At 40.4% G+C, this 23,619-nt stretch overlaps 1 protein-coding gene across 8 annotated transcripts in view; it reads right to left on the bottom strand.

Annotated features, from left to right (window-relative positions):
• Positions 1 to 1,189: 1,189 nt before the first annotated feature.
• Plekhg1 (pleckstrin homology and RhoGEF domain containing G1) overlaps positions 1,190 to 23,619 on the bottom strand; it is a 208,941-nt gene continuing 186,511 nt past the window's right edge. For all 8 annotated transcript variants that reach the window (XM_015502244.2, XM_048799875.1, XM_048799867.1 and 5 more), the window contains 6 exons: positions 21,673 to 21,706; positions 19,221 to 19,316; positions 17,504 to 17,542; positions 15,909 to 15,931; positions 10,283 to 11,924; positions 1,190 to 4,693 (listed from right to left, as the gene is read on the bottom strand). In XM_015502244.2, the coding sequence (XP_015357730.1) occupies positions 3,633 to 4,693; positions 10,283 to 11,924; positions 15,909 to 15,931; positions 17,504 to 17,542; positions 19,221 to 19,316; positions 21,673 to 21,706 (2,895 nt within the window). In that variant the 3' untranslated portion in view covers positions 1,190 to 3,632. The remainder of the gene's footprint in view (positions 4,694 to 10,282; positions 11,925 to 15,908; positions 15,932 to 17,503; positions 17,543 to 19,220; positions 19,317 to 21,672; positions 21,707 to 23,619) is intronic.

Here is a 23,619-nt window from a genome sequence, read left to right as displayed (position 1 = left end):
GTATTACTAGTGTGTGCCACCACACCTATCAGTTTTTTTAATGTAGCCTAATTTCATGATATTTTTGGAGTCCCATGCTGTAAATTATTTGTAAGGAAACAAAACAAATACACAACAAACAAAAGATGGTAATAAGATAAAGGTGAGGGTGTGCTTATGTCTTCATACCTTTTTAAAAAAGTATTGGAATGCATAGAATAGCTCTAGAACTTATCCTCAGGACAAAGTGTAAGTTAAAATAAATTCATATTGATATATGTAAATTAGCACAAAAATGGTTAAGCAATTCCTTTTACTGTAACCTCTTTCTGGATGAAAGAATTAAGTGTGGTTACCGTTGTCCAGTTAGAGGAAGTGGTATGGTATGGAGGACGTCAGAGTTCTTGAAATATTGAAGTACTGTCAGCATTTGCTCTTCACAATAGAGGTTTGTAAACTTTTTTTTTTTAATAGAAAAGACAATTTAGTAGACATTTTAAGATGTTCCTCTTTCTCCCATGGTTTTATGTATGTATAGAATTTATGCAGGCATCATTTTTGTAACGCCATTGAATTCATGAGAGAGCAAACCATCAAGATAAGAAAGGTTTGAGGTCTCCTCGATGTGACGTTTAGAGACTCTTCACTCCAAAACACTCTAAAGAACATTTTAAAGCTATTTTTCTCTTGTGTGAGGGAAGCTAGGCAACCTATATTGTCATTGAAATAGAACAGGGTTTTATGTTTGTGTATGAAAATGGAATTGCTTTAGAATATCCATAATTAGCAATTTCTATTAGCATGCTTTCTTCCCTATAAAAATGTTGTATATCAAAGAATATTCAGAATGTGAAGTTATATGGAATAAACTCTAATTTGTGCTATAACCCTTTTATATTGCTTTTCCAATTCTATTATGAAAAAGGTAAAAGGATATCTTTTTACTACACTTTTTTTGTAAGGCAGTTTAGTGATTGACCTAATTTAGTCTCCTATAAAGAAAACAAAAACCATACAGACATTAAGTTCAGTATTTCAAAAGTAATCCAAAAATATTGAAAAATGGCTTGCCATGGGCTACTGAAATACAGCATATCATGGTTATCCTGAATCGTTTTCTTCCTGGTTCATAGGTCATGACAAAGTAACAGCTAAACACAGTTGAGGAAATCTTGATGTTCCAGAATAAACACAGTAATTCACACCATAATTTACTTTACACTTGACAAACTTTATTAAATAGTGGGCATTACTAACTTTCATTATCTTATATACAGTATTTAACTGTTTTCCTAGATGCATCCCCTCCCCCCCAAAAAAAAGAATAAAGTCGGTGAAAAGTAAACTTATAAAAAAAAATTGACCCTTCCATACAGGAACCTAATAAGAACCTTTAAGTACAGATAACTTTTTCCTCCCAGTTATATACATCCCCACCCACCTCCAAAACAAACTACAAAAGCACTTAATTGATAATTTTGGGGAAACAGACCAATATGACTATGTATTTACATACAGCTGACAAAATTGTCATTCTGGCCCACGGGAGTGATCTATAAAACTACAGATTTGTCTTAGAATCCAAAGGACCACATAGACACGTCGTACAGTGAAACATCCACTTTCATGCAGTAGAGTGTGTTCGTATAGGTGACATCAAAGCTGTGTAACGAGACACTGGTGTGAACAATGAATGATTCTGAGACTTAGGCACAATAGTACTGTGGACCTTGGAGAATTTGGTTCAGAGAGGCAAAAACACAAAAATGGAAGGCTGCATTCCTGGATAAAAGTCAGGTAACTTTGTGTTTTGCTTTTTTAAAAAATAGGTGATATAAATGCACTACACCTCTAGGAAGTCTAAGAAAGAACTTTTTTGGCAGGGCTGGGGATCAATCGCAGAGCCTCATGCGTGCTGGAAGCCTGCCACAGAGCCACACCCCACCCCGGACTTCACTTTATGAGCTACAAGAAGACAGAAATGCTTGAAGAACAAGAGACCTGGTGTTTTGTTGTTGTTTAAAGTGGAAAAAAATGCCCTAGGTACCTATTTATAAAATGAGGATGTTTACATTTTATGTTTTAAGTTAACAGAGACAGGACTTAAAAAGAGGAAAAGAGTTATGGGAAGATGTCACTGATTTAATTAGTGCTTTCCTTCAAGTGAAAAGGCCACACACACACATATCAGTGTATCTTTTAAAATGGAAATGACTGGCTTTTAATTAGAATAAAGAGAAAATAAAATTATAAAGGAAACAGAGGGTGAAGAAAGGCCACAGAATGTATAAATGCTGAAATTGAGAATATAAAGGGCATTGCAAGGAAATATCCTCATTGCATTCATGCAATCAAGAAAATAGAATATTTTTATAAAGTATCAATAAATCGGCCTTCATTTATCTCAACCTTCTTTGATTTTTGCTTTTTATTTACAATGTGATGCTTTTGGTGTTTTGTTTCTTCCATAAGGAGTTAAATTTGTATTTAATATCATAATGAAATGCTTCATAAAGCACAATTATAGCATAAAAGATGTTATTATCCAGAACCCAGTAACCAAAGACTGTTCTTTCATATGCCTTGAAATAATGAAAACATGTTATGTACTGTTTAGAAAATAAGTTCTTGCCCTTTCCTTTTAGCAATGACTCCTTGGGGTAGGATCTAGCAGGTCACTGGCAGAGTAAAAACTCAAGAAGTTGCCTATGGAACAGTGCTCTGGAAGGGTGATTTTAATGTGCTTTGTCTGATTTTTAGCTTATGGTTTATTTCTCCCTAATTAGAGTTAGGCACACACAATGACATCATAGGTTTTTTTTTGGTCAAACTGTCCCTATTTCAACTATAATATGAATGGATAACCAAGTTGTTCCCCCTGAGTCTTTCCATCTTTCTAACAGTAAGTTAGTTTACGCTTTAGTGAATTCGTTTTCTTTAAGCCATGAAGGAAATCATTCATTTCATCCCAGAAATCGTATCATTAACATGATCAGTAGCACATTCATCAGGACTTGTCCAGAAATACAGGTAAAGGCTTTTACTTACAGTGAATTGGTCCTTCTACATTTTAGTTTTCAATGGTCACACAATTTCTGAGTTGAAATGAAATGACACAGGAATGCCAGCATGGAAATCCTAAAATAGGCATCACGACTATGTTCTAACTAGAGCTCTCTGGCGTAAGTTATTCCAGGGTCTTGTCACAACTGTAACAAAATGTCAGCTACAAGCATAAATCTTTCAACAGCGCTATAGTTCCTTTCTTTCAAAATGTGAAAAAGTCTCCTTGCTGCCTTTGTGTTGTAGGTTTTGAGAGGGTTACTGCATTTCTTCAAGTGTGGGCACTATTGTCAGGATATGGAAAAAATACGTTACCCAAAAAGCCTAAAAAATTTCAAGTAAGATTGACTTACATGAAAGTGAAGACAATCAGCATCTGAGAAGAAGATATTATTCAATGCTGACACTTACTAAAGTATAATCCTGGCTGTAGGGTCAGCCGGCTCAAAAAGTTGTGCTGTAAAAGAAAGTATATTTTACACCTCTGGTTATTACAAAATTGTTTTAATCTGATACATACAAAACCTATCAGTATCTGTGATTTATGCGTGTAAGAGGAAGTTAATTCAGGCAGCTATTACTGAGAAGCCTTAGGCAAAGCTACTTGAACTAAGACACTGAAATTTTTCCCTTAGAGACTGGACAATGTTTTGTTGATTGGGAGACGGCCCCCTCCAAAGGTAGTCATTCAGTTTGTCAGAATCACTGTATGCTGTCAGATACGGTGAAAGCCCAAGTTTGCTGTTTATGGGCTCTTTTGGAGTGCATGGACTATTCAAGGAGTAAGGTGGGTTGTTGCTGCAGACATTATCAGAGAAGTCGGCATCCGCGATCTTGGAGTCAGATTTCCTTCTGCGACTCTGCAATAGCTCCAACTCCACCTCGTCTTCTTCAGACTTTATTTCCACATAGTCATCTTCATCTTCAGTCTCTTTGAAATTGGAAAAATAGTTCTGTGTGGCTAGGTGGGCGTTTAAAGGTAAATTTCTATTTACTACCAGAACTTTCTGTGAGTCTTGGAGTGTGAGGTCAGAGCATTTTTCAGCACCCTGCTGACATGAATCAGCTGTACCTGGCAGCAAATCCTGGTGGCTCTCACACCGTGCATTTTGGTGTAAGGACAGCAGCTGTTTCTTTCCCATCTCGCTGGGGTAATTGATGGAGTCCATTGATTTGTTTATCAAGATGGAGGAAGAAGACTGGGACCTGTTGTAAGGCTGGGATTTAGCACTGATTCCTTTCCGACCCAGCGAGTTGTAAAGATGGCCCTGACATGAGTTCTCTTTGTGGGGCTGACTTACTACCACACTGCATCTCTGCATGGAGCCCAGGAGAGGGTCAGAGATTTGAAGAGAAGGCACAGAGCAAGCTGCAGACAACTGTCTTGGGGTACTTTTGGTACCAATATCTAAAGTGGGATACTTTGACCTCAAGTCTTGCTCTGGCCGGGTACAGAAATCTGCTAACTCTCCATTACTATAAGTTGAATGCAGGAGCCAATCCTCGCCACCATGTTGGCCCTGGGAAGGTGAGGCAGCCCTGAGGAGGGACGGTTCCTGTGTGCTGGCCCAGCCATCCTTCTGAATTTTAAGGGGCGTCTCCCTGAAGACAATCTGGTCATACAGTTGGGAATACTCAGCAATCCTGGCACCTGGAAGGCAAATATGGAAACAATAAGTATACCTGGGATTGTTCCTACATAGAAAGATTAAGTATAAAAACATAATGTTCTAACCAACATATTAAAACAAAACTTAAATAGTAAGTAGGACTTCGAAGTTTGAGGATCTGTGATCACTGAACACAAAGCAACACAAACTAAAACTCAGTTTAAGAAAACTAGAAATGCCACCACAAAGTTCATTTAATTTGACCTCCTTTTGTATTTTTTTATTTTAACAGCAGGTCTGCAAGTGTCCACTCTACGTAATGAAAATACCTAGTGTTCCTTTTAAGCTGGAAACAGTGTCAGTGTTGAAAACAGGCATTGTAAAAACAAGAATGCCAGCACTTACGTGCTGGTTAATAAAAAATAAGCAGCCACTCAAAGAAGTATGACCACAATGCCCAGTGCAGTGGTCACCCCTGGCTTCTCCCCACCGTGCCCCTAAAGGAGTCTGCTCCTGCGGCGGTTCCTGCACTTCTAGTTTCCAGACAGTCCTTCACGGCCACTGTCTGGGGAGCTGATGTCTAGGGGAGGCCTTCCCCTCTGTATTTCCAAAACATGAGAACTGACTCCCATCTCCTTTCCCAACCCAAGAAGCCAGGCAGTGAAGCCATGAAGAATGAGCCACCTGCTGGGGCTGCAGCTCAGTGGCAGAGCCCTTGCCTAGCACATGTGAGGCACTGCATTCGATCCTCAGCATCACATAAAAATAAACAAATAGAGGCATTCTGTCCATCTACAACTACAAAAAAATAAAAGAATGAACCAAATGTGCATGTACATATGCAATACTCTAATGCTTTCTAGTGCTGGCTCAAGGATAGGACTAGACAGTTACTCCACAAAAAATATAAGCTGTGAAGATGGCAGCTCCTTTTCCCCACTTCGGAGACAGACATTTATAAAGATACCAGCTGAACTACGATACAGAGAGCATTCTCTTGGGCCAGCAATGACTGAAGATGGGGAGCCCAGAGATGTCTATTTCAAGAGTTGTTCTTCTCTCCAATCCAAGCACCCTAGAACCGAAGAACTCCATGCATCCTATAAGTTTCTCAGACCACATAAACACAATCTTTAAGAGGACATTTACCCTGTCCACAACAACAGGCAAATGACATTATGTTTTCTTCTTCTCCTTTAAACTATATTTTTTAATAAACTGTTATTTGTATATTATCTTTTGAATTTAAGCTAAATAACTCATTCAGTTTAATTTCTGCCTTTTTTTTTTTTTTTATTCTGCAGTGCTGGGGACTAGACCCTGGGCACATGCTCTACCACAAGCCACATCCCTAGCACTGCCACCTCCTTTGAATCCATCTTCTTTGAAGACAGACACAATCAGCTGTTATGGTGTGTCCTCAATTCCCTCACCCCCTGCTCCTGCAATCAAGGGAAATGGTCTAACTTCTCATCTCTGAGCCCATCTTCAGATTCTTTGGGTTTTTAATTCCAAATTCCTTAGAAAGACAGAGAATATTAGTCTAGAAATTTCTAGTAATAAACCATGGGGAATTCCTCCTGAAATAGCATAGTAAAAATTCTTAATAACCAATTAATATTTAGCAACACCTTAAGAGAAAGCATGTGGAAAGTCTACTTGGTCAGCGATATACTTTATGTCAGCCATCCTGAGACCTGTGATGTTTCATTAACTATGACACCCGCTCAGAGGCATCCAGAAGCCTCAGAAATTAAACTGAATGAGTTATTTAGCTTAAATTGGGCAGTCAGATGGTGCTGCCCAAGACTTTCTCCTGCACGCTACAGCCTGAACTTGATCCTGCTGAGTCAGGAAGCCTTTACAAGTTTCATGAAGATGACAATTTGGGGAGAAAATAGAACTCATTAAGGATTCAAATTATTTCAGTATTAGAATTTAAACACAAAGTCTTGTAAGAACAATCAGCTTGTGCCTTTTGCCTAGCTATTTGAAAATACATATTGTCCGGAATGTTTCTCATCATCCACAGTATTTCTCAGGTCTGCCTCTCATATTCTCCTTTTTCTCTGCTTAACAAATTCTACCTATGGCTCAAGATCTTCCCTAAGCCCTATTCTTCCATGAATCCTTATCCAATGATTTCTCCTCTTTGAAGTCTTCTATGTGTACATATATACACTTGGAGACTTTCACACAGTATTGTATTGCTAATTGTTTTTATAGGTTGGTTTATTCCTCTAGATAATGTATGAGCTTTTTGATCTTGGAGGACAAGATTGTACAACGTGCTCTTCTCCCTATAGAGCACCAACAGAGACTGGTTTCAATAACAACTTCACTCCCCAGATAATATTTATACTGCCTCCTTTTATTTTAAGCAAAGGGTTAGGAATGGATGGGCTTTTCCTGAGACCATGCACTCAAGTGGAAAGACAGCCTGGAAACCAGGTCATAGCAGGAAAAGGGGAGGCAGGAAGATGGCCTTGGATTAAAATACTTCCTATACACACTCAGAATGGGCATAGTTTATCTTTGGGTAATGAAGAGTTGACCATTTATCATTTTCAAATAAAAACATCTCAGATCTCAGATCTCACTAGTACACAATACATTGTGCTTTCTACTTTTTTTTTTTTTAATATCAACTTGACCAACTAAGAGAGTATGTAACCTACACAAGGCGTCAGTGTGAAAGAGAGAGAGAGAGGTTTATAGAGTGTCCCTGTGCTAGAACAGACCCCGACAGCCAGCTGCATGGGAAACAGACAGCTGAAGATGGCTTGTCCAGCCCCAAGAACTCAGCCCTTGCCAGAAAGGACCAGATTCCCCATATTCTTATTTCTGGCATTGCTTTCATAGGAGATGATCATTAACATTACACAACACTCTGAAGGCTGCCTCTGGTTTGTATCCTTTTCTGAAGGTTTGAAAGTTACAGATTTGAAAGTTAGGATTCCAGATAAACATCTGAAGCAATCCCTGCCAAGGGAAATCTCAAAAAAGTGTTTCCAATGTAGGATTAAAATCCATGTTTCTGACGTTGCCTGAGATTTAAACAAAAGCATAAAATTGTGCCTTCCCTAGTTTCTACAAGGAGGACAGTTCCTCAAGCCTGTATGGAATTTTCTATCATGTGAAATATCACCAAAAAAAAAAAAAAAAAAAGTACCCCCGAGGCCTCCTTAGTCTCAAAGACTACCAGGAGGAAGTCTGACTGAACCGAGGGCCAGCATGCTAGGACAGGCTCTAAAATGTGGGAGCGACTAGACCTGGTTGGGTGATTTATAGGCGGAAATCTGACCCCGGGGCCTGTAGACCCTGGGCAGAGCGTTCAATAAAGATGCTGGAGAGTTTCAGCAGGTGAATAGGGCGCTCCTCCTTCCGCACAACACCGAGAGCAAGCTCCTGGCAAAGTGGCAAGGCCCACGCGCAGAAGTCTGGAGAATCGGTCCATTCGATTACGACGTCCTGTGCCCAGATAAACAAGAAAGAGAAAAGGAGTCATCATGTCAACTGATGGAACGCCTCTTGGGCACAGGAAGTGATCTCCATCACCCAGGTGGAGGAGGTGTGGATCTAATTCACCAGGTCTGAGAGATGGCAGGCCCTAGGGACGTGCACCTGCCAGACAGCAGGGGAAGACAGCACTCGTGAACGATGCCCTGGGAGAGATCTTCTCTTTGTTGGGGAGGATGTCGGTAGTAGCCTACCATGTTAAGGCAAGACCCGGATGCAATGCTCAGGAAAGATCCTGGGGTATCCCAAGAAGACAGCAGGAAGCAAACAAACAGGAGAACAAACTAAGTGAAAAGAAGCCAAAGAAAAACCCATCTGAAATAAATTCATACTTAAAAGGTAAGTTAAAAAGAAGACATTCAAGGCAGCTGCAAGTCCTGATCATTTAGAACAGAAGGGCTTGCTTCAATGAAGATAGAGGTTTGCATTTTTGTGGATGGTACATACTCTAAGTAACCTGGCCAAGGTTATTACTACAGTTTCAGCAATAGTTCACTGGTATAATCCATTGTCACTGGGAATCTTAGCATTAAAACAGTGAGTGGCTGCAATTGCCAACACACAACTATTTCTAAGGCCATCTGAGCCTCCCCAAGAGTGTCCTTCTGCCGCTAGACCTGCTGCTTTCTTCAAGTATAACAATATACCAGCTTGGTGACACTAGCATTGGAAAAGGGACATAAATTACCATTAGCACATTATTACAAGGAGAAAAATATTTGCAATTTGATCTCTCTCCTGTTCCTACAAAAATCACTTTTCATCATTTTTATTAAAAAGAAGAAGGACTCAAAGAGTCTGTAAAATCCTTCCGCTATCAATTGCAAGCCTTCACTTCCCTATCTATGGTAGGAAATTTTACTGAAGATTAAAGCTTTGGACAATTCTTAAATACTTATGAACTTAAAAAAAAAAATCCCTACGGATTCTCATTATGTAACTTGTGACTTCACTGAGGATTTTGATATCCCCTTTCTGCCCTCTGGTTTCCATGGCGATAGGTCAGTTCTAAAGAAGGCAGTTAGTGGCACCAACATGTCCAGTTAGTGGCCCTGTGTGCCCAAACATGCTCTGTCACCATGAAACTGGTTAGCTGAATCTGCTGAAACTGAGCCACCTGATTTCTGTCTCTAATTGGAGAAGTGATCCCACTTTTTTCATTTGGAGGTGCTCCTTTATCAGAAAATCTAAGGGCAGGATTTCTTAACACCAGATGGAAGGGCCACCCTGTTTTAAAATTCAGATTCCTAGGCCTACCCCCAGAAATCTCTGCATCTGGAGGTTATAGCTCCTGAGATAAGAATCACTGCCTTGGGCTCTTCCTTCAAGACAATCATGTGCTTTATTCACACCTGAGTTCTTTCTTTGAGATTAGTATTACATTCTGTCCTTCAAAGTAGTCCAGCCATGAACCTCTCATTCCTGTGCCCTCAGTCTCCCCAACACCACAAGTATGATCCTGGCTTAGTAACACCCCACAAAGCAGATCTAACTACAGAATTAAACTTCTTGCAGGCATCAATGAGAATACCAAATGAGATGGTTTAAATGCACGAGAGCAGCTATTTTCAAAAACTGAGTAGTAGCCAAAATAGGCAAAAGAACAACTAAATTATAGTGTGGACAGCTAAGAAAAGTGCAAAGAGAATTCTTTTTTGTCTTGGTTAGCCAGAGTGGGCACTTCATGTAGGGTTCCAAAGCAAAGAACAATCACATCCTATATGCATTCAAAACCTGAAAGCTTTTCCAAGCTACTCCTTCTCCTTAGATGTTACTGATAGAGGGTAAAGTTCTAGGCTCCACAAGTTAAAACTGTTCGCATGCCCACTCCCATACCTTAGGTACCCTTAGAAAAAACTTATTTTTTTAAAATGGCAATCTTGTAGTGATAATGTGGCATGGACACTCAAACCCTCTGAAGCCAAATCATGCACCATCCTGTGTAACTGAGCAGAGGTGAAGTGGGAAAGGCTACAGTGTCTTTGTGGTCCATGAGGTAGGAACGCTTGAGTGACAAGTGTTTTCACGGGTGCATCTACTAAGGACCCTGAGAATTCGAAGCCTGCTCTTGCACCTACTTTCAAGAAGGAAGAAAAGTGGAGTGAACGTACCAATAGCAGGCCCACCCTGCTTCTTCTCCTCCAGGATGGCTGCCAGGTCTTTGTGGGTGGATTTATGCTGACTGGATGGCGGCTGCTCCAACTCCGGACTTCTCACTTTTAAAAGCTGATTTGCCTTCTTGATCTTCTGGCTGTACTGCCTCGCCATCATAAAGACCCTGCTTTTTGTCTTATCTGTGACATCTATCCCAGGATCAGGGGTTTCGGGGTCTGTCTGGGGCAGGCTGCTGTTGGCTGAGTCGTAGGGGCTGTCCACCGGGGGCATTTCGCTGGCCAAGGAGAGTCGGTTAAGACTCACAAAGGAGCCTTCTGTAGAAATCAGGTCTTCTTCAAGTGGGTAGTTGGCCCGGCTAGCTCTGCCGGCCCTGCTTTTCAGAGGTGTGAGGAAAGCCTGGCTTTCAGGGAGGGACAGAGTGGATGTGGAGTGCCTGGGGTCTCTGTGCAGTTCTGGGGTGCTCTCTGCATGCAGCCTGTCTTGGACATCATCTTTACTTACAGGAAATGCTGCCAGGAGACGGTCTCTAGCTTTGTCTTCATTTTTCTTGATGTAATTTTCCAAGTCATTCCATATTTCATCTACCTCTTCAGACAGTTTATCAGACAGAGCCTTATCTGCTACAGACAAGTTGCAGTTGGAGGAGTTGTACAGCAAACTCAAATAGTCATTGTCGGGGGGCCCCTGGTGGTAAGGCGCATCATCCTCACTGAACTGGAGGCTATCTTGGGAAACAAATGGCCTCAGGCTGTCACAACATGCAAAGTCAGCTTCCAAACCCAAAAAGGTGCTCCTCTTGGGCCGCTTAAGGCTGTTGCTTTTGAAATCTGGAGGTGGTGGGTCTGGGAGCCCGATAGTGTCATAAATGTTTTCCTCTACCACCTGGAGCTCCTGAGTGCTTTGATGAGATGCCTCTTGACTGGTGAGCACTCCATTTCTTTTGGTGTGTAGGGAACTGGTACTATGGCCAGGTTGCCTCTTTGAGAAGGCTAACTCCGGGGTGCTCTTGGGACGAACGGAGTCCTTGGCTGATTTGGAGGGAGTGAATTCAGCTTCTTCCCGTTTAGCAACCATTAATTTCAAGTCCTCATAACTTATGTTATCATAGACATGGTCTATATCATCAATTGTCAACTCTACAGATGACCCAAAGGGAGTCATCCCTTCCTGCCCTTCTCTTTGTGGGCCGATCTGCAGTTCCCTTCGGGGACTATACTGAGAGCCACTGCTGTCCCTCCTTCTTATTTCAGTCGGGCACGTGTTGCTCTCACCGGCACTGCTGGCCCTCCGGACAATCCTGTGGCCAGAGCTGGAAACCTCTGAGAACTCCATCTGTCCCATATGCCAGCTGCAAGGGCGACTTGAAGTGCTCTCTTCACACAGTCCGGCCGAGTTCAAGTTCGAGGAAGAAAAGGATGGCACGAACATCTGGTAATCATCTTCATCATCCTCGTGCTCCTGGGGGGACCGGCGGCTGGGAAACAAGGCCTGCCTGATCTGGTGATCGGTCCAGATGTTTCTGATGGTGCCACCCCCACGAAGCATGCTGCTCACAGCAGAACTGCCTGGTTGGCTGTTCCTCTGGGCAGGAGAAGGCCCTGCAGAAGTCTGTTGGGGAGAGTCTTTCTCTCTAGACACCTGAGGAGGACAGAGACACATCAATGGGTTTCAGTGCCCCGGAGAAGACAACTAAGGAATTTCTCCTGTCCTTACATGTTGCCTCTGCTACTAGCCTGAAAGATTCAGAAAGAAAATAATGAAAAGAATAATAAAGAAAATAATGGTAGGTGTTGCTGATTTTAACTGAGTTGAAAATCACTTCAGATTTTTGGAAAAGGGGCAGAATAGACAGGAGTTTTATTTATTTAGAAAGCAAGTTATGGGCAATTTGCAGACATCCTCCAAACTCAGTATTCACAATCCTTCTGTGAATTAGATATGATTATTCCAATATCAATAGGAAATCCTAGGGTCCTAGAGATTCTGTAACTTGTTCTACTGAGTCAGTAGCAAAGGCTAGGACTCAAACCTGGTTCGACTCCAAAGCCTGCCCTGAACCAGGAGATCAGCTAACTATGGAATACTCTTAGATACTAAATAAGTCCATTATGCACATGGCAAAAATTCACTATATAATGGATATACAGAGGTGTCAAGGGCAAGGATATCTGAGAGTTTCTCAGGAAGGCTAATTCCAGCTCTTGACTACAAGGAATTGGATCATGGTTTCTGGTATACCAGAAGCCCGTGTTGGTGACCTGATGACCCACTCCAAGGGTTTCTTGACCACCACAAACCTGACCAGTACCATCTTGGTTTATAGATTCTATGTAAAGAGAATTTGCTCTAGGAATATAATTTCATCCACTGTTAAGTTAATGATATTTTTAATTTTGTTTCAAAATATATTTATTCAAAATATATTTATTTTGAATATATTTTGTTCAAATATATTAATTAAATGTTACTCAGAAGTAAAATATGAATGACATTAATGATATCTAAGAAAAGAAAACAATGGAGTGTTCTATAACTTGGGAGCTTTCTTGATGGAGCTCAACTTGTCCCTAATTCTTGGTGTTTAGAGAACCTGTACTATGGCCAGCTAATTCTGGGATGCTCAATTCTGCAGGCAGTAGTGGATTAGCCTCTGAGGCTATCTTGCAGGTAGAAGGGTCAGTTTCAAAGAGTTGAAAGGGTTAAGACCTTTTCAGACTGATGCATACCAGGGACACACTTTCTGATGGAAGCACTACAGTAACCTAATGGAAGTTGAATTAGCAAGAGCTTTCATGACATGTCAGTCTGTCTACCAGAAAAGGAAGAGTACAGAGGACAAAAATAAAATTTCATCCTAAATGTTTTTCTTCTAGCACAACTTCAAAACTTAAAATAGTTAATCCTTTATTTTTTTCACACATATAAACATATATAATATTTGTATGCAATAAATTTATTGTTTTTATGTATCCATTCCCCCATGTTTTAGTGTTTCTTCCTTCCCCTTAGACTGCACCTGGATAATATTTATAAAATAGAGGTACCTAGTAATTTACTTTCCATAAATTAAATGAGTTAATATTTGCTAAATTATGAGAAAACATTTTGATAGTGTAAAGAAACAATTTTGTGTTTTTTTTCTCAAAATACCAAAAGTAATCCTTCTTATGATCTTTCATCCCAGGAAACTTGCAGATGTTTTGGAAAATTAGGAAATCCAGAATATAAGTATTGGAATATATTTTTACACTAATTACCCTTGAAGGTAGCCATACTTGTAAGGTAAAAATTGACATCCAATAAATCATTAGAAGAACTGACAGAGAGCTAAACTTCGATTAGGAACTCATCAATAGGGGTTAGGGCTATGGCTCAGTGGTAGAGCACTTGCCTAGCATGTGTGAGGCCCTGGGTTCCATCCTCAGTACCACATTAAAAAATAAATAAATAAAATAAAGGTATTAAAAAAGAACTCATCAATATATTTAAATATAATTTAAATAAGCATGTAATTTAAATACCTCAATTTAAATGAGATCCAAAGAGAACATTTTTTTGTGTGTGTGCTTTTCTATATTCTCAGCATTATGGTATTTAATAACTTGATAATAGCTATCATTTATGGAATACTTGCTTTGTGCCAAATAATGCATTAAGTGCTTTTAAAAACATATTGTCATAATAAATCTTTATAACACTTTTGTAAATTAGGGCACTTAAGTTCTGAGAAAGTTACTGGACTGGACTGTAGTCATGCAGTTATTATAGATGGCAGAAATGGATTACAATACACATCTCAACCACAGCCAATGTATGGGCTTAACCACTCTAGGCACACTCATGCACAGAGCCTCAGAATATACCTATATATTCTGGTAGAAATATTATTATTAAGGGGAATTTCCTATTATAAGCTATTTGATCATGGCTAAATCTGCTCTCGTGTTTGATGGACATTCAGGCCATTATTGTTAGGAGATGGAATTTTGCTACTGAGAAAGCACCCTGGTGTTTTCTCTCTTTCTTGTCTTCTGATTTTATGAGATTCAGTTAGTTCCCATCGGACTTGGCTTGAACTCTGTCATAAGAAGTTTCCAAGAGGCTCTTAGATTGATCTCTAGAATTAGTATGGAGAGGGACTTGGCTCCATGATCTTACTTTAGCTGCTTTAAGGAGCAGGGTAACTTCTGCAATGACCCTTATGAAAACAAAGATTAGAAGATCAAAATTTTGCTGGGCATGGTGGTGCATGCCTGTAATCCCATTAACTATGTAAGTTGAGGCAGGAGGATCGCAAGTTCAAAGACAACTTCAGCAACTTAGTGAGGCCCTAAGCAACTTAGTGAGACCCTGTCTCAAAATAAAAAAATAAAACTGTGAGGGATGTGGTTCGGTGGTAGAGTGCCCCTGGGTTCAATCCCTGCTTAAAAATTTTTTTTTTCATGCCATATTTCAGGAGAATAAATCAATTCATATCAACAAGTTTAAAAAGCTTCTGAACAAGAATTTGTATGACCTGAAAAATATGCACATGCCCTAAGACATAAAAATCACTTAAATATAAGGTTATTTTGGTTGTTAGACATTTTATTGGTTTTAACTAAAAGATAAACCTTTATTCACATGGTCATTTGGGCCCTATGTTAAGCCATGGTGTAACCTGGATTGTGGGGGAGAAATTCATCACAAGATAAACCATAATTGGTTAATTAAAAATTGTTAATTAAGCCAATTGATTAGTTGCCACATCATTACAATCACTCAGGTCAGGATACAGGTAACATATTTGGATACGTATTTTCCAATAGAACATACTGTTATTATTTTATTTCAGAGCTGGGGATGGAGCCTCAGGGATACTAGCCAAATGCTCTACCACTGAGCCACACCCACAGCCCAGACTGCCTTCTAATCCTCCTCCTAACCTTATATCAGAGGAATAAAAAAACATAACTTAATACAGCAATGTTCCGTATGTGACATACCATCACACCTCCTAGGGTAGTAGAAGGACAATACTTTAAGCTTTTTTTTTTTTTTTTTTGCTTGAGACAGGGTCTTGCTGTGTTGCCCAGGCTGACCCTGAACTCTTGGACTCAAGCCATCCTGCTGCCTCAGCCTCCTGAATAGCTGGAACTCCAAGCCTATGACCACCTGCGCAGCTCAGGACCATATTCTTAGAAGGAGCCCCTTGCCCTGTGATAGAAGCCTCCCTCTGAGCAGGGAGGTGTATCAGGAGGCAAGGGCCTAGCTTTACATGAGCAGAGACACATGACAATGTGAGATGGCCCAGGCCAGTGCTGTGCAGGTGTTTTTACTTCCTAAGGTGAGCTTACAGCTCCCGAGGGGGATTGGGGGCAGAGGCAGAAACAAAGAGTTGCCTTAGTTCTAAGAAGAGGGAGGGAAGAAGTCGATAAATTAAATTACATGTAAATAATTAGAAATGTAAAATAAATATAAAATGTAAAATTGTCAAAATGTCAAGTACTGGTTTATGCTTGAAATGTAGGCTGGGGATGAGATACACTATCAAGAGGGGCCACTAAAATAAAGGGTAAATGCTTAGTTTCCATAGGACTTGGCTTGAACTCTGTCATAAGAAGAAGAAATGGTAGAGCTTACCTTTCGGATGTCTTGTACTGTTTCTGAAAAACAAAGAATTTTTTTTTTCAAGTTTGAAAATTAAAAATATGTCTCTTATATTAGCTAAGCACTAATATTTTATAGGACTTCTAAGCTTAGTGCTTGTGATTGAAGCCCAAAACACTTCTGGGGCTTGGGGCCTAATTTTGAAAAATGCCTTTCCATTATATATCCAGTAACACATCCTCTACTATAGTAGGGAAACCACCTTAGGTTATCTGAGTCTCAGGTGTCTCCCCGAATCCTTGAGAGGAACACACCACTTTAGGTTGAAAAGCTTCAAAAGCTTACAAACAAAAATATGTATACTTCTTGGGGAAAAAAACGCCTATGCCCCAAACCATGACAGTCACATAAAGGGGCTGGATTGTACCTCAGTGGTGAAGTACCTCTGGGTTCAATCCTTAGTACCGTTTAAAAAAAAAAAAAGAAAGAAAGAAAATCACATAAAGATAGGAGAATGTATAGGTCAAGTTTGAGGCATTTTATTGGTTTTAACCAAAAGATACAGCCTTTATCAACAGGGTCTTCTTGGCCCTGTGCTAAGTAGTGTTGCAAATGGAATTGGGGGGAGGTGTGCCTACTCAGTTCTCTAGACACCACTACAGAATGCCTCACCTGTAAGAGTTGATTAATTACAGAAGAAAAACACTTCTCTTCCCATAAAACTTCCCTCAGAGGTCCCCAAACCACTTTTCCAAGTCCCCAAACCACTGCCCTTATCCCGCCATGATGCGCAACTGTTGCTTTTACAGGTAAGGATGCACTATGCAACATTCCATTTTCTGCTAAATAGATATGGACCCTCTTGTTGGTAGACAGAAATCTACTTCATTCTTTTTAACAGCTGTGGAATAGAATATCTCATCAGATGCACAGTATACCACAATTTGTTTAAACCACTTCATTAGATGGGAATCTTACGTGGTGCTCCATTACAAGTGCTGCCAAGAACATGAATATATGTAGTTACGTCTGTATGTGGGTGAGTACTTCTACACGGGCCTAAAGGTAAAATTATGGGGTCAAGGGCAAATTTCCATTTTAAATTTACATGGGTATTGACAAATTCTGCTCTGAAAGGATTGCAAAAATTTATCCCCTTCCACAGTAGTTTCAGAGCACCTATTTTTCTATATCTTTTGGCCAAGGTCATAGTTTCATTTAAATTTAAATTTATCTCATTTAAATTGATGCTTTTTTTGGATTAGTAACATCCGGTGACCATTTTTAAATTTTACTGGCAGTTGGTTTTTCTTCTGTGAAGCTGCCCCCTTAACATTGATTTTTTTCTCTTTTTATAAAAAGGGTCCTTGGTCTCTTTCTTTGGTTGTATGGTATTTTCTCATGATAGGAACATCTGTGTGTTTTTATGCTTGTCACGATATACTGCAAATAATTTATGTCATCTGACTATATGTTTTATAACGGGATATTTTTGCTTATAGAAATTAATCTTTCTGTGATCCAACCTTCAAACCAGTTCAGCTGTAATTCATCTGCATTTTTTTCTTTACTTTTTGGTGTATTACTTTGAATGAATAAGAAAATGCCAATGTATTTTTGGGACTCACCGCTGGTCTTCAAAACTTTATGTGATCTCGAGGAAGGTTCTGGGAGAAAAATAAAGCCAGCATTATTTGCAAAACCCAATCAAAAATTGTCTTCATACATAAATCACTACTTTATTGATAGGTTACCTGAGCTCTAGTAATTTTCTATCAAATTTACCTAAATTCCCTTTGCTCAGAGTTATTTAGGAGCAAGAAATTCACTGTCAAAATGTTAAGGAATCGGGAGTCCTATCATCATAGGACTAGCATCAAAATGCTACGTCACCAAACCTACCAACTACTAGAGACTTTCTCAGCTTCAACTACCCCGTGAGCTGGTAACTTTCAATTTTATATTCTGCGCCAGACGTTTGTCCCAAGTTTCCATCGCAGCAGACTCACCGTCTCAATCCCAGTTTACCATCCTTCCAAATCTGCTCCTGCATCCGGATTTCCTCTGGGCTATCATGGGCCTTGCCCTCCCAAGTTAGTGACCAGGACTTGACTTTACATTCCTCCTGGTTTTATCCATCACAGTCTGGGGGCTCCTGAGAAAGTGTCACCCCAGTTACCACTCTTGAATCCAAGTCCTCATCTTTCCCTCAAACTAGCATGACAGTCTCCCTCCTGCCCACTTCACTCTCCACGTGGAGCCAGAGTTCTGTCTCTAGAAGGCAAATATTCTGTTCATTGCTTAAAATCCTTCTGTGGCTGCAAAATTCAAACCCTAGGGCAACGCCTTCAGGTCCCAACTGTACATCTTGAGCCTGGTCTCCTTCCACCTTCCCCTGCTCCACCCCACTGTCCAGTCAGGCTGAATGACCAGCAGCCACTGTCTGTCCTCAGGAATGTCGGTGCAAGTCTCAGGGCCTCAGCACATACTATTCTGGCCCAGTCTGCCTTCTCCAGATTCCATCAGGGGAACTCCCCTCCTCTCTGGGACACCTTTTCTCCTCTTCTTAGAAAGTTAATCTCTCTCCTTTATCCCTCCACTCTTCCTTCCATCCCTCCTGTGTCACAATGCCATTAGACTGATTGGTGTTTATTCCCAATATTTTGTCACTCACTCCCACAGGGAGCTCCTTGCAAACAGGAATCACATGCATTATTTTTCCTTGCATTCCATGTCTCCAGCAAGGCATTCAGTAGGTACTCAATAAACACTGATTAAAAAAACAAAAAACCAAGATCCTTGGGCTAAGCAAACACTGACTGCATGCAGTCCGATGTAGCAAATATGTACTTATATTTTAGGCTGGAATAATCTTTTGAGGTGTCGTTCACAAGATAACAGTTTTCATTAGCAACAGCAAACAGGGTTTAAGTAACTACAGACCCATGGTAAGATGCTCTACAAAGCAAGATTAGTTGATATGTCTTCTATTCACAGGAAAAGAGAGCATTAAGGATAAAAGAGTTTAAAATAAAGGCTGCAGAGGCTTGTTTTAAGGCAGGCTCAGGTGCAATCAAACAAGCAGTGAGCTCAAAAGGCCTGTCACCGGCAAGGAACTGCCAGTGCCCTGTTAATATCATGTTTTGATCATAACATCCTTTTTTATTCTTCTTGGTGGTATTGGAGATTGAACCCAGAGCTGCCTTATCCCTGAGCTGCATCCTCAGTCCTTTTCATTTCTTATTTTGAGACAGGATCTTGCTAAGTTGCTGAGGCTGGCCTCAAACTTGCAATCCTCCTGTCTCAGCCTCCCAAGTCGCTGGGATTACAAAACATCCTATTTACCAGATTTTCTTCTGAGCCGATAGGGTGTAGAACCTTCTCTAGAGCCACAGGATGCTTTTGTCTCTCCCTCAGGGCTGTAACAGAAGCCTGGATGATCTGTAAAGATAACAACAGGCAGAGTGAGTGCTCTGGGCTCCTTGGAAAATAGTCACATCTTGTTTGAATAATTTATGGATTTTCTTTTTCACCTGACATATCCTACCCCCGTAACTGGCATTCACTGCATCTCAGGTTTTTTCTTACATGCAGGATTCCAAGATGCACCGACTGCCCTCCTGTTCTCTCCCCCTCCTCCGTCTTCCTCTGCCTTCCATTTTTACTCCTTAGCAGAAGGAGCTGTCAATCACCAGCTTTGCCACTCTTCCCTTTATGCCCTGTGGCAGTTGTCCCCAGTGCAGTATTCTTTTTTTCTTTTTAAAATTTGACAACAATATGCAAAACTGTGAGCAAGTTGCTTCCCTCTCTAGAGGGTTTCTTTTTTTTTTAAATGTATATATGACAGCAGAATGCATTACAATTCATATTACACATATAGAACACAATTTTTCATATCTCTGGTTGTATACAAAGTATATTTACACCCATTTGTGCTTCACACATGTACTTAGGATAATAATGTCCATCACATTCCACCATCATTTCTAACCCCAGGTCCCCTCCCTTCCTCTCCCACCCCTCTGCCCTATCAGAGTTCGTCTATTCTTCCCATGCTCCCCCTCCCTACCCCACTATGAATCAGCCTCCTTATATCAGAGAATACATTTGGCATTTGGTTTTTTGGGATTGGCTAACTTCACTTAGCATTATCTCTTCCAACTCCATCCATTTACGTGCAAATGCCATGATTTTATTCTCTTTTATTGCTGAGTAATATTCTATTGTCTATAAATGACACATTTTTTTGACCATTCATCTACTGAAGGGCATCTAGGTTGGTTCCCAGTTTGGCTATTGTGAATTGTGCTGCTATATACATTGATGTGGCTATGTCCCTGTAGTAGGCTGCTTTTAAGTCCTTTGGGTATAGACCAAGGAGAAGGATAGCTGGGTCAAACGGAGGTTCCATTCCCAATTTTCCAAGGAATCTCCATACTGCTTTCCATATTGGCTGCATCAATTTGCAGTCCCACCAGAGTGTATGAATGTACCTTTTCCCCCACATCCTCGCTAACACTTTTTGTTGTTTGTATTCATAATAGCTGCCATTCTGACTGGAGTGAAATGAAATCTGAGAGTAGTTTTGATTTGCATTTCTCTAATTGCTAGCAATGATGGAAGCAGGTGGCATCACTGTACTAGACCTTAAACTATACTACAGAGCAATAGTAAAAAAAAAAAAAAAAAAAAACCGACAAAATAGCATTGTATTGGCACCAAAACAGACTGGTAGACCAATGGTACAGAATAGAGGACACAGAGACTAACCCATAAAATTACAATTATATTAAACAAAGGCACCAAAAACATGCATTGGAGAAAAGATAGCCTCTTTAACAAATGGTGCTGGGAAAAACTGGAAATCCACATGCAACAAAATGAAATTAAATCCCTATCTCTCACCATGCATAAAACTCAACTCAAAATGGATCAAGGACCTAGGAATAAAACCAGAGACCCTGTGTGCCTAACAGAAGAAAAAGTAGGCCCTAATCTCCATCACATGGGATTAGGCCCCAACTTCCTTAATAAGATTCCTTTGGTGCAAGAATTAAAATCAAGAATCAATAAATGGGATGGATTCAAACTATAAAGTTTTTTCTCAGCAAAAGAAACAATCTGTGAAGTGAATAGAGAGCCTACATCTTGGGAGCAAATCTTTACCCCTCACACATCAGATAGAGCACTAATCTCTAGGGTATATAAAGAACTCAAAAAGCTAAGCACCCAAAACACAAATAACCCAATCAATAAATGGGCCAAGGACTCCAGTGCAGTATTCTTAAAAATGTTTACAGACATTGTTCCTTTAAGCATCTGGTGAAAGATTTAGATCCAGAAAAGGAATTTTCATTGAGTTCATGTCTTTCTGCCCCTGCGAGGCAGCACACAGACTCTGGATTAAGAAACTCTGGTCTAATCCTAAAGACACGCAGCATATCCAGTGACTGAATATGGCACCTTGAAGGCCAGCACTCCGGGTATAAAGCCATAAACTGGTGTTCCTCAAATTAGAGGCAGTGCTTCCAGGAGCCCAGGTTCAGAGGACCTCAAAGGCCACATGCACATCTTCAGAGATGCAGGTAACATTAACTCAAGGGAGGTCATCTGTTCCAATGGACTGGCCTCCCCAATCATACTGCCAAGTCCAAACTCAGTAGGCCGGGAGGTGGGGTAGGGAGCAAAGAGATGCTGTTTTCTTACAAATGACACTTTATAAACTCTTCATAAGAGAGAAAATGTGATGATTACAAGTAAGGAATATTTCAATTTATGTTAAGGACATAAAACTTACGAATGGCATCCATTTCAAGTATTGCTTGCTTGGCCTGAAAGAGAAAGTGTAGCTGTAATTACAAGTATTATTATTATTTTTCTTTAATCTACTAATTCTAATACAGTTCTTATCCCACCTGAATAAAGAAATTAGAAAAAGCTTTAAATGACTGTTTCTTGCAGACATTAAAACACAGATCAGGAGCTCAGGGAATTCAATGAGATAAATGCCCTCATGGGCACCGTAGATGCTGCCCAACTGAGACTCCAGAGCTAGGGCTGACCCCCCAGCCCCCCGCCAATCTGCAAAAATAGATGGAGAAAGGAAGAGTTGGTTTTAAGCCCGGTTGATCATCAGGAATCATTCATTGGGTAGCTGATAAAGAAATGTATACTCCTGCGACCCATAGTGGTCTACCGAATCAAAAGCCCAAGGCCCAGAGCCTGGCATCTATATAACACCAGCCCTCCCCATGCCACTGGGTGGTCCCTAGAATCACAGTCTCCCTCAGTGTCCCATTTCCAGCATGCCCCAAAGGTACAAAAACTGATGGATACTCAAGTCCCTTATATGAAGTGGCAAGTATTTGCATATAACCCCCCCACACATCCTCCCATATACTTTAAACCCCTTCTAGATTACTTATAATCCCTAATCCAATATAAGTGCTATGGAAATAGTTATATAATTATTCATTAGGGAATAATGAAAAGGAAAAAAAGTCTAAATGTTCAGTGTAGCCGTAATTTTTTTCCTAACATTTTTTTTATTTGCATTTGGTTGGATCTGCAGATGTGGAAGCCCTGTTGTTGGTGGGTGGGGGGGCTGTCCATTTTTAGTTGATTGGAATATGGCTGCTGGAGTTTGCTCTCACTGCATCTCTCCTCCCAAAGGCTGCATGGTGACCATCAGGTTTCTTGCCCTGTCTCCATGGCCTCCTTCACCTCCCATCTCTTCTGGGTGCCCCAGGCAGGGGAAAAAAGGTACAGTGTGGAGTCAAGGTGCTGAGGGTCACTGTGATCCCAGCTCGGGCACACAGCCAAGTGGTGGGTGCTGTTGTCTCTGGCTGAACTTCCTCCACTGTCAGATGGGACTGCAGTGGGACCCACAGGTGGAGCTGCATTAACATCGGGCACAGGCACTCACCTGCCTGCTGCTGCTGCTGCCCTCCTGGGGGGCCGTGTCCAGTGACCTGCTGCTCTACTTAGCCCTCCCTCTCCAACCCACCTTCTGAGGGCTAATGCTTTGGAGGTTTCTTTTTGTTATTATTATTGCCATATGTTACGGATGTTTAGGGTGTTATAAAAAGGCAAGCTGATTTTCTTAGCCAATTTGCCTAAGGATTCAAAGAAAAGTAATCAGTTTAGATGGCCTTTATAGCCTCTTTGGTGTCATTTTTATTTCTCAAGAGAAGTGTATCTTAACCTATAAAACTATGATAAAATGACTCAAAATAATTTCACTCCTACTTTCTGATATCTTTGATATTATAAAAATGTTTAGGCTAAATGGTAATCATATTTAGTTTAAGAAAGTGAGGGAAGAGAGAGAGAGGCCTCAACACAGTCACCTTAGATTTGAGAAAACAAAATACTTAGATTTTTGTTATGTTGATATTTCTATTTTAAATTCAGAATTTGAGAGTACCAGTTGGAATTAAATTTCAAATACAAGTGATAGCTCAATTTCTGGAAAGCACGTTTCTAGAACCATGTTAATATATGAAATGCAAAATTATTAATTTTTAAATTAATAATTAATCATTATTAATTAATTTGGATAAGAGTTCAGTCTATATAACATCTAGATGAATGAGAATAGGGCTACTTCCAGGGAATTCCCTGTTATCTGTAATCCTGAACAAAGTATCTGTCCCCCAACCTTGACATTTAATTTCAAAAAAAGTACTATTCCCAGGGTTTCCACTAGGTGTCAGTCAAGGACCATCGTGGAATTAAAGGAGTA

Source organism: Marmota marmota, unplaced genomic scaffold, assembly GCF_001458135.2.
Source record: "Marmota marmota marmota unplaced genomic scaffold, marMar, whole genome shotgun sequence".
Classification (NCBI taxonomy): Eukaryota; Metazoa; Chordata; class Mammalia; order Rodentia; family Sciuridae; genus Marmota; species Marmota marmota.
The sequence above is the reverse complement of the archived record's forward strand: the minus strand, read 5'-3'. Positions and strand labels throughout refer to the sequence as shown.